The 15,887-nt window shown below is 48.3% G+C and overlaps 1 protein-coding gene and 1 pseudogene across 2 annotated transcripts; one reads left to right on the top strand and one right to left on the bottom strand.

The window, feature by feature from the left end:
• Window positions 1-3,810: 3,810 nt before the first annotated feature.
• On the top strand, window positions 3,811-12,930 carry tada1 (transcriptional adaptor 1). Its single transcript, XM_084480475.1, has 8 exons — window positions 3,811-3,908; window positions 4,291-4,382; window positions 4,470-4,535; window positions 5,199-5,293; window positions 6,078-6,305; window positions 7,892-8,043; window positions 11,519-11,675; window positions 12,351-12,930. The coding sequence occupies exons 1-8, from the start codon at window positions 3,835-3,837 to the stop codon at window positions 12,504-12,506; spliced, it is 1,020 nt and encodes a 339-aa protein (XP_084336601.1). The 5' UTR covers window positions 3,811-3,834; the 3' UTR covers window positions 12,507-12,930.
• A 1,038-nt stretch (window positions 12,931-13,968) lies between these two features.
• LOC311360406 (transcription factor Jun pseudogene) lies at window positions 13,969-15,128 on the bottom strand (annotated as a pseudogene). Its single transcript has one exon. The product of its transcript is annotated as a transcription factor Jun pseudogene (transcript).
• Window positions 15,129-15,887: the final 759 nt, after the last annotated feature.

Genomic DNA, 15,887 nt, shown 5'->3' with positions numbered 1-15,887 from the left:
TTGTAGAGTCTGTATAAACTCTTTGTAGAGTCTGTATAAACTCTTTGTACAGTCTGTATAAACTCTTTGTAGAGTCTGTATAAACTCTTTGTACAGTCTGTATAAACTCTTTGTACAGTCTGTATAAACTCTTTCTACAGTCTGTATGAACTCTTTGTAGAGTCTATAAACTCTTTGTACAGTCTGTATAAACTCTTTGTAGAGTCTGTATAAACTCTTTGTACAGTCTGTATAAACTCTTTGTAGAGTCTGTATAAACTCTTTGTAGAGTCTGTATAAACTCTTTCTACAGTCTGTATAAACTCTTTCTACAGTCTGTATAAACTCTTTGTAGAGTCTATAAACTCTTTGTACAGTCTGTATAAACTCTTTGTAGAGTCTGTATAAACTCTTTGTACAGTCTGTATAAACTCTTTGTAGAGTCTGTATAAACTCTTTGTACAGTCTGTATAAACTCTTTCTACAGTCTGTATAAACTCTTTGTAGAGTCTATAAACTCTTTGTACAGTCTGTATAAACTCTTTGTACAGTCTGTATAAACTCTTTGTACAGTCTGTATAAACTCTTTGTAGAGTCTGTATAAACTCTTTGTACAGTCTGTATAAACTCTTTGTACAGTCTGTATAAACTCTTTGTAGAGTCTGTATAAACTCTTTGTACAGTCTGTATAAACTCTTTGTAGAGTCTATAAACTCTTTGTACAGTCTGTATAAACTCTTTGTAGAGTCTGTATAAACTCTTTGTACAGTCTGTATAAACTCTTTGTAGAGTCTGTATAAACTCTTTGTACAGTCTGTATAAACTCTTTGTAGAGTCTGTATAAACTCTTTGTACAGTCTGTATAAACTCTTTGTAGAGTCTGTATAAACTCTTTGTAGAGTCTGTATAAACTCTTTGTACAGTCTGTATAAACTCTTTCTACAGTCTGTATAAACTCTTTGTAGAGTCTGTATAAACTCTTTGTACAGTCTGTATAAACTCTTTGTACAGTCTGTATAAACTCTTTGTAGAGTCTATAAACTCTTTGTAGAGTCTGTATAAACTCTTTGTAGAGTCTGTATAAACTCTTTGTACAGTCTGTATAAACTCTTTGTAGAGTCTGTATATTGGACAGCAGCCTCACTATAACATGAACATTTTAAAGTGTGTACAAGAGTGTGTTTTGTCCATGCTTGCATGTGTGTGTGAGTATGCGTGTATGTGTGCGTAAGTATCTGGGTATATGTGTGTGTGTGTGTGTGTGTGTGTGTGTGTGTGTGTGTGTGTGTGTGAGAGTACAGTTACACCTCAATGACACACTGTCCTGGTTCTTGTGAGTGACATGTGTGAAGACATCCAGGATGTGTGTGTTCCTCATTGGGAGGCCATCGTCCGCTGTCTGTTACCATCATGTCCAACCGTCAACCGTCTGACCCCGTTGGGTTCCTGTTCGGAGAGGCGTACGTTCCTGAAGACCAGGGGGCCTCTTCATACCTTGCGGGCCCCGGGAGCCGTAAGTCAGACACTCTCTTAGTCTAACTCTTAGAGGGGTGTCACGGCGCCTCACCTCACACCTGCAAAGAAAATCCAGGCCATTCATTGGCTGCAACAGAGAAGGGGACATCCCTCTGCTCCCTGGTGGATGAACCACACTCTGTGGGGGGGTCAGGCCCTACGGAGACCATCGGAGGTCTGGGAGAAAGTCCTCTCTGTCTTCTCCTTGGTGGAACTCCAGGGTGCCCCCACCACCAACATGGCTGCCGTGTTTGGCGGATTTCTGGGAAAGAGAAGATGGTCTATATGAGGTGCAGGGGTGTGTTGAATGGCAGCAGCTACATCAGCCTCTCAGATACACAGAGACTGATGTACTTTTTTATTCTGAATTTTTTTAACCGTAAATATTTCCTTTTGCATCATCTCGTGAATGCAGTACACATCACACGGAGCATCCTGGGCTGCTCATATACAATACCGAATCTCAAGTAGAAAAGCTCACCTTGTACTTTCCCGAGACGAAAGAAACGATGATAAAAAATGTATGCTTATATAAAAATAAAAGTACCTGCTCAACATCAAGACCTCAGCTTTTAATTTGACAGCATGAGTCATCTATAGACTTGTTGATCTCATTCTGCTTTGTGAAAAAGTGACCTCATACTCTTGGTAGATTTGAATTTACATCCAAAAACGATTATAGTAATGCACTTGCACACTAGGATGTGTCACAAATGAACACAGTGGAATACCAAAAAATAGGACAAGATTTACTTTGGAAAATATAATTGGCATAAAATTATGAATTGGACTCACTGAAGGAGAAGGCAAATACCCCAAACCGCACCTTACACCAAGAGGCCAAAAGGACCTAAAAATAAAACACTCAATAAATTTCCATGTCCAGGAACCGTGGAACAAAATGTGTTTATCCCGACTGAAATGTTTGAATAGCAGTCCTCCCTTTTCCTTTAAAGCCGTCTTTTTTAATACTTTAAGCGAAAACACTACAAACATTCTTAATTTATTAAAGCTGTTTTGGGGCCCTTTTATTTTACAGACATGTCTATTACTGAAACACAAATCGGACACATTTTTCTCAGGTTGGACACAGTAACAGTTGCCATGGATGAATGTAATTTATTTAGATAGCGGAGGGGAGTCAGTGTAGGCCTCCTCACCAAGCAGCATCCAGAAATAACAAACAGCTGAGCAGCTACAGAGTACAGACATTTGTGCTTCTCTTTTCCTCAAGTGAACTTAAATCGGCCATTTGATACTGAGCCAGTTCAAATAGTAATGCATTTGTATATTTATATATATATATTGCCAGACTCAAAGGGAAGGAAAGTTATATATATATATATATATTATACATACAGGACTGTGATTTCTCTAATTTCTTTGATTATCTTTGGTGATCTCCTCTTATAGTGTAGAGGAGCTACATCATATGATATGATTTATGATTCCAAGTATTCTGATACATGCCGTGAGTCATAGAGCTGAGATATGCATTGGGGCTGTGTGTGTGTGTGTGTGTGTGTGTGTGTGTGTGTGTGTGTGTGTGTGTGTGTGTGTGTGTGTGTGTGTGTGTGTGTGTGTGTGTGTGTGTTGGGGGGCTTGCTCAGGGGGAGGTTATACACAACTTCTTTACACACAAGTGCATTTCAATGGCTTCATCGATTGCCACATGATTAAATGTCCAATGTCCCATGAACAGGCCTAACGTTGAAGTAACATTTCTTTATCCATAGGCTTTAAAATGACCATAAATTACTCGAGAATCACGATTTATCTAATGATGGACCTATTTGTAGCAGAATAATTTATAGAACTGGTAATGGGTCAAATGGTCCAAATGAGTTATCAATGGAATGATGACAAATAAAGTCTTATCTGATTGAGTAGTGCCTTTGGTCACACAATTTCGCAACTTTCTGCCAATAACTTTGTGAAGCGTTCAATCACTGTATGTGAAGCCTTACATTTTTCAACTTGTTCTAAACTGAAATAAAATTTCACAGACTTATTGACAAAAATAGTTTTTTTTTCCTTAATGAATAATATGGCCTTCGTGACAAAACCCGAGGCGACGCTCTGCCGCCCCCTACCGACGGTATGCGTCAGCTACATCCAAACCGGTACAACGTGAACCCCATCACACCAAAGGAGGATCACGTGTATCTGCAGAGCGTGTGTTCAGTGTTATGAACAGTTCGCCTGATCGGACCTGTAGCCCATAGACATCTGTAGCCCCCGCCACCTCGCCGCCACCTCGACACCTCCCGCAGCGCCGGCGCGCACTCAAGTGGCTGGCTGGGAGGTCGGCGCTGCGTGATGACGTCAGTCTGATCAGCCATGGCCGCCCATGCCAGTGAGCTGGAGGTCGCCAAGAAGAACCTGACCGACGCGATCGGCGACAACATCAAACAGTGAGTGGAGTCCCGCCGCGGAGTCCCGCTGTGGACGCGGTTCCTCTGGCGGTTCCTCTGGCGGAGGAGATGCTGCTCCGCCCAGCGCCTCCTCCTGCAGCGGCTCTTCTGGTCGCGGAGCGGAGCGCAGACCTTCTATAATATATAATATATAATATATATAAATCATACATCAAATCCATGTTTTACTGTTCGGTTTCTGCACACTAGTACAAAAACATGTATTCAGTTTAAATGCAATTATTGGTGCTTTATTAGCCCTGCATCGATGCGGTCCGTGTTGCTGTTCATCACCGTGGTGAACGGTGGTTAATGGTGGTTAATGGTGGTTAATGGTTGTTAACGGTGGTTGATGGTGGTTAATGGTTGTTAATGGTCGCAGTTACTGGGCCAACCTGAAGCTCTGGTTCAAACAGAAGATCAGCAAGGAGGAGTTCGACATCGAAGCCCGTCGCCTCCTGTCCCAGGACAACGGTACCCCTGTTCTCTGTGTGACAACGTAACGCTGGTCTAGTTCTCGCTCTGATGTTCACTTCCCTAAACACGTTTCTCCCCCGCTAGTCCACGTCCACAATGACTTCCTCCTCGCCATCCTCACACGGTGCCAGATCATCGTGTCCACGCCGGGTGAGTACTGTTCATCTGTCTGTTGGTTCGGTGTGTTCATCTGTCTGTTGGTTCGGTGTGTTCCTCTGGCTCATGTCTCTGTTGGTTTGGTGTGTTCATCTGTCTGTTGGTTTGGTGTGTTCCTCTGGCTCATGTCTCTGTTGGTTTGGTGTGTTCCTCTGGCTCATGTCTCTGTTGGTTTGGTGTGATCCTCATGTCTCTGTTGGTTTGGTGTGTTCCTCATGTCTCTGTTGGTTTGGTGTGATCCTCATGGTCTCTGTTGGTTTGGTGTGTTCCTCATGTCTCTGTTGGTTTGGTGTGTTCCTCATGTCTCTGTTGGTTTGGTGTGTTCCTCATGGTCTCTGTTGGTTTGGTGTGTTCCTCATGGTCTCTGTTGGTTTGGTGTGTTCCTCATGTCTCTGTTGGTTTGGTGTGTTCCTCATGTCTCTGTTGGTTTGGTGTGTTCCTCTGGCTCATGTCTCTATTGGTTTGGTGTGTTCCTCATGTCTCTGTTGGTTTGGTGTGATCCTCATGTCTCTGTTGGTTTGGTGTGTTCCTCATGTCTCTGTTGGTTTGGTGTGTTCCTCATGTCTCTGTTGGTTTGGTGTGTTCCTCTGGCTCATGGTTGGTTTGGTGTGTTCCTCTGGCTCATGGTTGGTTTGGTGTGTTCCTCTCTGTCCCCAGAGGGGCCTGGCTCTCTGCAGTGGACCGTGGGCTCTGCCGCCAAGCCCTGCAAACTCAAAGGGAAGAAGAAATTGTCTTCCAGACAAAAGTTTGATGTGAGTCTCGAACATCGGGTTCCGTCAGTGTTTTTAAATAACGCATAACATTACATTATCGTAACATTATCATAACATTACATTATCATAACATTACATTATCATTACATTATCATTACATTATCATAACATTACATTATCATAACATTACATTATAATAACATTACATTATAATAACATTATCATAACATGACATTATCATGACATTACATTATCATAACATTATCATAACATTACATTATCATTACATTATCATAACATTATCATAACATTACATTATCATAACATTATCATTACATTACATTATCATAACATGACATTATCATGACATTACATTATAATAACATTATCATAACATGACATTATCATAACATGACATTATCATGACATTACATTACATTATCATAACATTATCATTACATTACATTATAATAACATTACATTATAATAACATTATCATAACATGACATTATCATTACATTACATTATAATAACATAACATTATCATAACATGACATTATCATAACATGACATTATCATGACATTACATTATCATAACATTATCATAACATGACATTATCATGACATTATCATAACATTATCATGACATTACATTATCATACCATTTATGATCGGAAAGAGGCTCGCCAGCATTCAAGTGTGTGTGTGTGTGTGTGTGTGTGTGTGTGTGTGTGTGTGTGTGTGTGTGTGTGTGTGTGTGTGTGTGTGTGTGTGTGTGTGTGTGTGTGTGTGTGTGTGTGTGTGTGCGTGCGTGCGTGTGTAGCACCGCTTCCAGCCCCAGAACCCCCTGAGCGGGGCCCAGCCCTTCAGCCCCCGGGAGGCGGGCCCCGGGGCCCCGGGGGCGGAGGAGGAGGAGCTGCGTCTGAGCGCCCACACCCTGCTGCTGCCCACGCGGGGCCAGCTGGAGGCCCGCATGATGGTCACCGCCTTCGAGCTGGGCCTGGACAACGTGACGGACGACTCAGTCAGCACCATGGTCCACGCCGTCGAGGTGAGGTCACTGGTCCAGCTCCCCACTGGTCCAGCTCCCCCTGTCACTGGTCCAGCTCCCCCTGTCACTGGTCCCCCTGTCACTGGTCCAGCTCCCCACTGGTCCAGCTCCCCCTGTCACTGGTCCAGCTCCCCACTGGTCCAGCTCCCCCTGTCACTGGTCCAGCTCCCCCTGTCACTGGTCCAGCTCCCCCTGTCACTGGTCCAGCTCCCCCTGTCACTGGTCCCCCTGTCACTGGTCCAGCTCCTCCTGTCACTGGTCCAGCTCCCCCTGTCACTGGTCCAGCTCCCCCTGTCACTGGTCCAGCTCCTCCTGTCACTGGTCCAGCTCCTCCTGTCACTGGTCCAGCTCCCCCCTGTCACTGGTCCAGCTCCCCACTGGTCCAGCTCCTCCTGTCACTGGTCCAGCCCCTGTCACTGGTCCAGCTCCCCCTGTCACTGGTCCATCTCCCCCTGTCACTGGTCCAGCTCCTCCTGTCACTGGTCCAGCCCCTGTCACTGGTCCAGCTCCTCCTGTCACTGGTCCAGCTCCTCCTGTCACTGGTCCAGCTCCCCCTGTCACTGGTCCAGCTCCTCCTGTCACTGGTCCAGCGGTGGGGGTCTAGGGGAGCCCACCGTGATGTGGGGGTCGTGCTCACCTGGTCAGAGCTCACCTGGTCTCTGCACAGCCCCCCCCCCATGTACACTCTTACTGTATGTCGTACTTACAGAACTTAGTTGTGTAGCGTCTTACCCTAGCTGTCTCTGTTGTGTATGGGGAACGGGTTAACCTAGTGATGGTTAGTGTATACGGGGAACGGGTTAACCTAGTGATGGTTAGTGTATACGGGGAACGGGTTAACCTAGTGGTGGTTAGTGTATACGGGGAACGGGTTAACCTAGTGATGGTTAGTGTATACGGGGAATGGGTTAACCTAGTGGTGGTTAGTGTATACGGGGAATGGGTTAACCTAGTGATGGTTAGTGTATACGGGGAACGGGTTAACCTAGTGATGGTTAGTGTACACGGGGAATGGGTTAACCTAGTGATGGTTAGTGTCTACGGAGAATGGGTTAACCTAGTGATGGTTAGTGTATACGGGGAACGGGTTAACCTAGTGGTGGTTAGTGTATACGGGGAACAGGTTAACCTAGTGATGGTTAGTGTATACGGGGAATGGGTTAACCTAGTGATGGTTAGTGTATACGGGGAATGGGTTAACCTAGTGATGGTTAGTGTATACGGGGAACGGGTTAACCTAGTGATGGTTAGTGTACACGGGGAATGGGTTAACCTAGTGATGGTTAGTGTATACAGGGAACGGGTTAACCTAGTGATGGTTAGTGTATACGGGGAACGGGTTAACCTAGTGATGGTTAGTGTATACGGGGAACGGGTTAACCTAGTGATGGTTAGTGTACACGGGGAATGGGTTAACCTAGTGATGGTTAGTGTATACAGGGAACGGGTTAACCTAGTGATGGTTAGTGTGTACGGGGAACGGGTTAACCTAGTGATAGTTAGTGCTTGGCGTGCGTCTTGCTCCTGTACACATGCTGAGTCAGAGAGGACCGGTTGGTTAAGCGATGGTTATTTATTTCTTCCAGCACCATCTGAAAGACGTCCTGACGGCGGTGGTCACGAGGAGGAAGGCCTACCGCCTGCGGGACGGACATTTCCCCTACGCCTTCGGCACGGAGGTCACGCCCCGGCCCTACCTCCAGAACAGCCTGGCAGCGTTCCAGAGCGTCTCTGAATGGTGAGGACCTGATGGTCTCTGAATGGTGAGGACCTGATGGTCTCTGAATGGTGAGGACCTGATGGTCTCTGAATGGTGAGGACCTGATGGTCTCTGAATGGTGAGGACCTGATGGTCTCTGAATGGTGAGGACCTGATGGTCTCTGAATGGTGAGGACCTGATGGTCTCTGAATGGTGAGGACCTGATGGTCTCTGAATGGTGAGGACCTGATGGTCTCTGAATGGTGAGGACCTGATGGTCTCTCTGATGTTCTGGGTGATCCACTCCTGCATTTCCATTTCCATTTGCATTCCAACCAGCTTCCCGCTGTAAGGCCGTCTTTAACTGAGGACATGCCGGTCTGGAGTCGATGACACAACGATACGTTTTAGCGATCCGATAATAGGATCCGATATCGGCCCCGATATCAACATTTTAGCTGGATCAGGTATCTGTAAAAGCAAACTGATCCGTAAGACCGATCCGTCCCTTTTTAAATAACATTTGAAAACATATCGGGCTACGTCATGCATGCCGCGTGACCATTGAGTGGAGTTGCTGCGACAGACAGCATTGAGTGCACGAAGGGGTCTGTGATTTGGAGATATTTCAGCCTCACCACACCAACTAGCTCGACGGCTGTTTGCAATGCGTGTAAAGCGAGCGTTGCCTCGGTCGTATGCGGAGTCCAGCCCGAGGAGCTGGCTCTGCTGGCGGAGGAGTCCGCATACGGCCGAGAGGTCGGAACAATGGAGCGTCAGAGAAATGATATGGACCCGAAGTGAACTGACAGCTGTCTACTGAAAGCTTTCTCCTCCATGTCGTGTTTCATAATATCAGAGAATACCCCCGTCAGTTCGGCCGCGGCGCAATGAATGAATAAAGATCGTAGTTACTACTTTACAACCTCGTTGATGAGCAACATTTAGAAAAACATGTACTTTTAATTCAGCATTGGGTGAAATCAAAGCATAGTGTGTACTGAATGCATGTTGATGATGATACACTCCTTATAGGGGGTAACTACATTGGCATGACACCGGCTTCCTCCATCTTCTGCGCCAGCTTTTTAAATAAATCGCCGACCCAAAGTGAGTTGACAGCTGTCTGCTGAAAACATCTTTCTCCCGCCGGAGCAGCCCCTCCGCCGCCCGTCCGTATACGGCATTCTCCCAATTCCTTCTCCCCCATGGCCGAGATAACCCCCACTACGTGTCTTTACTTGTTGTGGAAGTACCAGAGAGTCTGAGAACCCGACGCGGTCTTTAAGATTCATAATATCAGAGAATACCCCGGTCAGTTCGGCTGCGGAGCAATGAATGAATAAAGTCGTAAAGAAAAAAAACAAAAACGTTTATTTTGACAGATGTGCCTGAAGTTACTACTTTACAACCTCGTTGATGACCCACATTTAGAAAAACATGTACTTTTAATTCAGCCTTGGGTGAAATGGTGGTGTAGTGTCTGTGTGCTTCCACCTTTAATGAATGCCTGCCATGCGTGCTCCCGCGGCCGGGACACAATTCTGATAGGGGGTAACTGCATTCACCGGCTTCCTCCATCTTCTGCGCCACCTTTTCAAATAAATCACAGTTTCTCGTTTTCTGACGGTGACAACAACACGTATACCGTCTCCTTCTACCTCCGGCTCACGGCCCCCGGAAAAGATCTGGAGCATGCGCAGAACGTGAACTCTGAAACGATGCTGTGTACATGCAGGTAGAGACCGGACTATGAACCACTTATCTAGGTGTTCTTATCCCATTTAGTCCTGTTGAGGTCTTATTTGTTTAGTTACCGATTATGACTCTGCATGTAAACGTGCTGATATGGGATCGATATCGACCGACACGCAAGGCCCCAGCATCGCTATCAGCATCGGAACTGAAAAAGTGGGATGGGTGCATCCTGACATTTAGATTTAATATGTTTGGGTCGTCTCACACAAACTGAATCCATCATGGTGGGGATCATTGGGACGGTCTCTCTAATCTAATCTAAGCTCATTGAGATCAGCTTCATTTCAGATTAGTGCTGTTTACACATTGGACAATGTTTCACACATATTTCCCAAACGTGTTGAATATCGATATCGGAGATCTAATTATCTAATTGTGTGAAATAAATACTGTCCAGTCTTTACAAGAATAATCGGATCAGAGTCTATCCTGTTTCAAAAAGCTAATTTGTTTTGCAAGAGAATATCGACAAAATATCATCATTAGCCTATTTAGGCTTATATAGTTATAGGAATGAACCAATAATCAGGATAAGAAGGACAGGTTATCGGTGTAGTCGATATTCCTACGATGTGAGAGTCGCTCCTCCACCGCCACCTCTGGCCCACCGCCTCTGGCCCACCCCGGAGGGGACCACCACCTCTGGACCACCACTGAGGGGACCACCACCTCTGGCCCACCACCTCTGGCCCACCGCCTCTGGCCCACCACCTCTGGCCCACCGCCTCTGGCCCACCACCTCTGGCCCACCACCTCTGGCCCACCCCGGAGGGGACCACCACCTCTGGCCCACCACCTCTGGCCCACCACCTCTGGCCCACCACCTCTGGACCACCCCGGAGGGGACCACCACCTCTGGCCCACCACCTCTGGCCCACCACCTCTGGCCCACCACCTCTGGACCACCACCTCTGGACCACCACCTCTGGACCACCACCTCTGGACCACCGCCTCTGGCCCACCGCGGAGGGGACCGCCACCTCTGGCCCACCACCTCTGGCCCACCACCTCTGGCCCACCACCTCTGGACCACCACCTCTGGACCACCGCCTCTGGCCCACCGCGGAGGGGACCGCCACCTCTGGCCCACCACCTCTGGCCCACCACCTCTGGCCCACCACCTCTGGACCACCACCTCTGGACCACCACCTCTGGACCACCGCTGAGGGGACCACCACCTCTGGACCACCACCTCTGGACCACCGCTGAGGGGACCACCACCTCTGGCCCACCACCTCTGGCCCGCCGCCTCTGGCCCACCACCTCTGGCCCACCACCTCTGGACCACCACCTCTGGACCACCACCTCTGGACCACCACCTCTGGCCCACCGAGGGGCGTGCTGCGGAGCGGTGCCGTTGGACTGGAAGTGAAAACACAAACCACTGTGGGACGGCCAAAGTGCCAATGAAAAAAACAAAACAAAATGCATTGATGACCTCTCTGAATGACCTGCATATCGCCTTCTAAAGAAGCATCTGCTGACTAACTACTTAGTGAAATGTTAATAAAATGACTTCAATAAGAACCTTACCTTTGCTCTGTAACTATTCTGGACTTCCCAGAGATAAAGTGGAGGGTAGCGCTTAACGTTGGGTTTCTACCGGATGGTTCTACAGGATGGTTAACGTTGGGTTTCTACAGGATGGTTAACGTTGGGTTTCTACAGGATGGTTAACGTTGGGTTTCTACAGGATGGTTAACGTTGGGTTTCTACAGGATGGTTCTACAGTCTGATCAGTGCCCCTCTCTCCAGCCCCCCCCCTAGTGCGTCCCTGCCAGCGGGCCCCCCAGCCCAAGTGGCCCCCGACCAGGCAGAGCAGCAAGCTGTTCTCCTATTGGCCTGTTCGTCTGACAGCGTCCCTGTGCCCCTCCCACCCGTCAGCATGTTTGACCTCCTGGAGGCGTTACAGGTCAGTCACATGACACTATGGTTTATGACACCATGAGAAGATTTATGCTCATCTGATTTGTGACGTGTTTTATTTAAACTTTTATGTTACCTTTTTTTTACATACTTTTCATTTCCTAATTTTTAACGTAATTAAAAATGCACACACATGAAAAATAGACATATGCTATATGGTTGCTCCACAGTGAACGACACAACTTCTGTGTTTTTTACATAATTTTAATTATATCGACAGCAATTATGAATCAATGCAACAATTTAATCTTAAGTCCTAAAATCCTTGTCTGTCTCCCCCGTCTCCCTCCCTCTCTCTCCCCGTCTCCCTCCCTCTCTCTCCCCCCGTCTCCCTCCCTCTCTCTCCCCCGTCTCCCTCCCCCCGTCTCTCCCCCTCTGTCTGTCTCCCCCCGTCTCTCCCCCTCTGTCTGTCTCCCCGTCTCTCCCCCTCTGTCTGTCTCCCCCCCTCTGTCTGTCTCCCCCCGTCTCTCCCCCTCTGTCTGTCTCCCCCCGTCTCTCTCCCTCTGTCTGTCTCCCCCGTCTCTCCCCCTCTGTCTGTCTCCCCCCGTCTCTCTCCTTGTCTGTATCCCCCCCATCTCTCCCCCTCTGTCTCCCCCGTCTCTCCCCCTCTGTCTCCCCCCGTCTCTCCCCCTCTGTCTCCCCCGTCTCTCTCCCCCTGCAGGTCCACCGCGGGGTGATGCCCTCCCACACGATGTACGCCCTGAACATGGAGCGCATCCTGGCCCGGCTGTGGCACCCCAGCGTGGAGGAGCTGGAGCAGGACCAGGTGCACCGCCAGCGCCTGGCCGGCAAGGAGGGCCTCCTGCTGGGCAGCTGAGGGGCCCCGCCGCCAGGGGCCCCGCCGCCGCCACCGGGCCGGCAAGGAGGGCCTCCTGCTGGGCAGCTGAGGGGCCCCGCCGCCGCCACCGGGACGGCCTGGACGGCCTGGACGGAGGCCACAACACAACAACAATAGCTGCTCCAAGTTGATTGGATACATGAGGTTTTTCAAGTCAGCTGATGTTTCAAACGTTGTTAATAATGTGTGAATAATGTGTGAATCTGACAAGTTGTCATAGGTGACCTGTACGAGTTGACACATGGCATGTTATAGGCAAGACCCATTTGTGTGAGCACCACACCTGGTGTGTGTGTGTGTGTGTGTGTGTGTGTGTGTGTGTGTGTGTGTGTGTGTGTGTGTGTGTGTGTGTGTGTGTGTGTGTGTGTGTGTGTGTGTGTGTGTGTGTGTGTGTGTGTGTGTGATTATAATTGTGATTTCCATGACAGACGATAGAGTTAGATGTACATGAGCTGTATTGATTGATTCTGGCATCACTTGAAACATGGTGGTTATGGGGTGTACTTCTGTATCCATGCCGCTACACTAGTTGTATGGGTGTGGTCTAAATGGGTGTAAACACATGTACATTGTGTAAAGGCAAAATGTCCTTCCATTTAGTTGCCTACTAAAATCCAGTACAGCTCAGATTTTTTTTTGTAAACGTTTATATATAACATTCATGACGCATCTTGTATCAGGAACATGTTTTTTCAGTACTTTGGAATAAAAGCTCTTCGACTTGGCCTATTGTTTGTTTTATACGTCTCTCCTTGCCAGGATCACGCAAGAGACACCACGCCCACACTTAGTGCGTACGCTGCGTGTCTCCAGAGCACCCTTGCCATATTTGGCATCCTTCCGACACATCGCTGTCCAATCGTCGGCCGAGCAGACTCTCCAACCATAACACTGGGAGGGGGACTCCGCGTCCGCCCGCCCTAACTAGTACTCATTTAATGCACATTTTCCAATAGTAAGATTTCATGTAATAATGCAATACGTATCCACACGTCACGTATGTGTCTAATGTTTATTACATCATATTTACAAATGCTGAAGTGCTCAAAATGACTGCATAAAAATAGTAAAAAGTAACAGTTTGGGTCTAATCGACGCTACGTCTATATTACAATTTGTATCGATGTAAAAGTTAAGAAAACAAGGCAAGTTTTGTCAGTAAACACCTCTAGTCGTTCCTCCCGTGTAAAAGGTAGGACACGTTATCGTGCTCTGTAGAAATGGTCGCTGGTGAGAAGAGAAGCGGTAGAAGAACCGAACGCATGGACAGTAAATAGAAACTGGAAGACAAGTGGGACCAGGCCTGTAATGCTGCGAGTTAACGTGACTCCAAAAAAAGTTTATTCTGTCTTCATTCTGTCAGGGTGCACGACACGCCACTCGGAGCTGCGTGTTGGCCCCCAACACACGCCGAACTGTCTCGCTGTGAGGTGCACCCCCCCCCCCCCCCCCCCCCCCCCCCCCCGGCGGGTCCATGTCGCCCCGGACCTCAGTACGTCCCGACCTGCTGGGTGAGGATCAGCTGGCAGCCGCTGTTCACGTGGTCCATCACCTTCTGCTTCAGCAGGGCCAGCTCGTCCCGCAGCACGTTGGCGGAGGAGACCAACTCGGTGTGTTGAGTTTTTAGGTTTTTCACCCGGTCCTCCAGCCGAGAGATCCTCTCCAACTTCCTTTTCCGGCATTTGGACGCCGCGACCCTGTTCCTCATGCGCTTCCTCTCGGCTTTGATCCGCTCCTGGCTCACCATGTCGATGGGCGACAGCGGCGGGGAGTCACCGGACATCTCGGGCACCGTCTGGGGCTCCTCTTTGAACGCCTGTAGCCGTGCGTGCTGCGCCGCCAGCTGGGCTTCGAGTCGACTCTGGGAGGACTGCGCGGTGGGATAGTTCGAAGAGATCTGTCTTTCGCCAGTAGGTGCCGACGCAGAGCCACCAGCCCGACTGAAAGTGCCCAAGTTGGTATATTCCGGTGGGTGCTCGGGGCGCACCGTGCAGCTGTACGGCACGCCGCCCTCCTCGGACGCGCCGTGCGCCACGGCGCCCATGGCGCTGGGCACACTGGTCTGTGCGTCGGAGCTCATGTTGGGCATCTGCTGGTAGTGGAGCTCCGCCAGGGCGCGGACGAAGCCGTCGGCGAAGCCCTCCTGCTCGTCCGTGATGTTCTTGGGACATATGAACTGGGTCGGGGTGGGAGTCGTCAGCCCGGTGCACGACTGGATGATTAGTCTCTCCAGCTCAGGCGAGGCCAGTTTCAGCAATCCGACGTCGGGAGACGTCAGGATGTCGATGGCCTTGGAGCGGAGCCCGGGTTTGTAATTCTTTGGGTCGTTGAGGTTCAACGTCATGGTCTGTTTGAGGGTCTTCGGGTTGAATCCGTACCCTCCCGTCATCCCGTCGTGCTGAGAATTAGCGGCTTTTACAGACTCGTCGTAAAATGTTGCTTCCATCTTGGTAGGCATAAGGCATAGGCGTTGTTACACAGTTCTGTACTATCTTCAGTTATTACCTCGACTGTTTCGAGCATCAAATGTCTGCAAAAGTCACAGGCGTCTCTGGACGGAGTCCGTCTATTGTCTTTAAATTCTACTTACTTGACAACTTTCGGTGTCCTATAAAAAAAAAACTTTCTTTAAAATAAGATGGTCATCACCGAAATAAGGTTCCCAGACAGATAAACATCACTTGTTTTCAAAAGGAGAATGCTCCGGCGATCCTATCTTTCCATATAGACATTAAAAGTGTGGATCGGTATAGTACTTTCTTTCACTTCCAACGTGGAGACGAACTTTATCCACCTCTAAGCTGCGGCTATACTGAAAATAACAATGATGTCATTTCTACGGCCTCCCATTGGCTGGAGATGATGTGTGGGGCGGTGCTTGGTGATAATGACATGCGAGTTTCTCTGACTACGGGCCATAGCCACGCCTACCGCGATGCTTTGTGGGATTAGGTAATGCAGTGGAGCAATGTACTCTGGGATGACGTAGTGTTATTGAATATTTAGTTACCCGCCGAATTATGCACCCTTCCTCAACACGATGTTAGAACTGTTCTGAAGCATTACCTTCGTTATAGAAACAATCCGAGATTTAAGCAGACATTTCCCTTCTCCTCTTGTTGGCGTCGAAAGGAAGAAGTGAGAATAAAGCGCACGTCACCTTTCATTACAGTGGGTTGGGGAAATAAACATACAATACATTTTTTATTGACTACAAGAAATACAAGAAAATATTTTTCTCCTGGCTCAAAATACAAAGCACTCAGTTGCATGACAAACATTTCGTTCTGATGTATTAAAACATGAACGTTAAGCTGTGCCTCTCGTGCCAGAACAATCGGATTCAAAACTATAGGCCTC

The sequence above is a fragment of the Micromesistius poutassou genome (assembly GCF_964030765.1).
Source record: "Micromesistius poutassou genome assembly, chromosome: 16".
Lineage (NCBI taxonomy): Eukaryota > Metazoa > Chordata > Actinopteri > Gadiformes > Gadidae > Micromesistius > Micromesistius poutassou.
The sequence above is the reverse complement of the archived record's forward strand: the minus strand, read 5'-3'. Positions and strand labels throughout refer to the sequence as shown.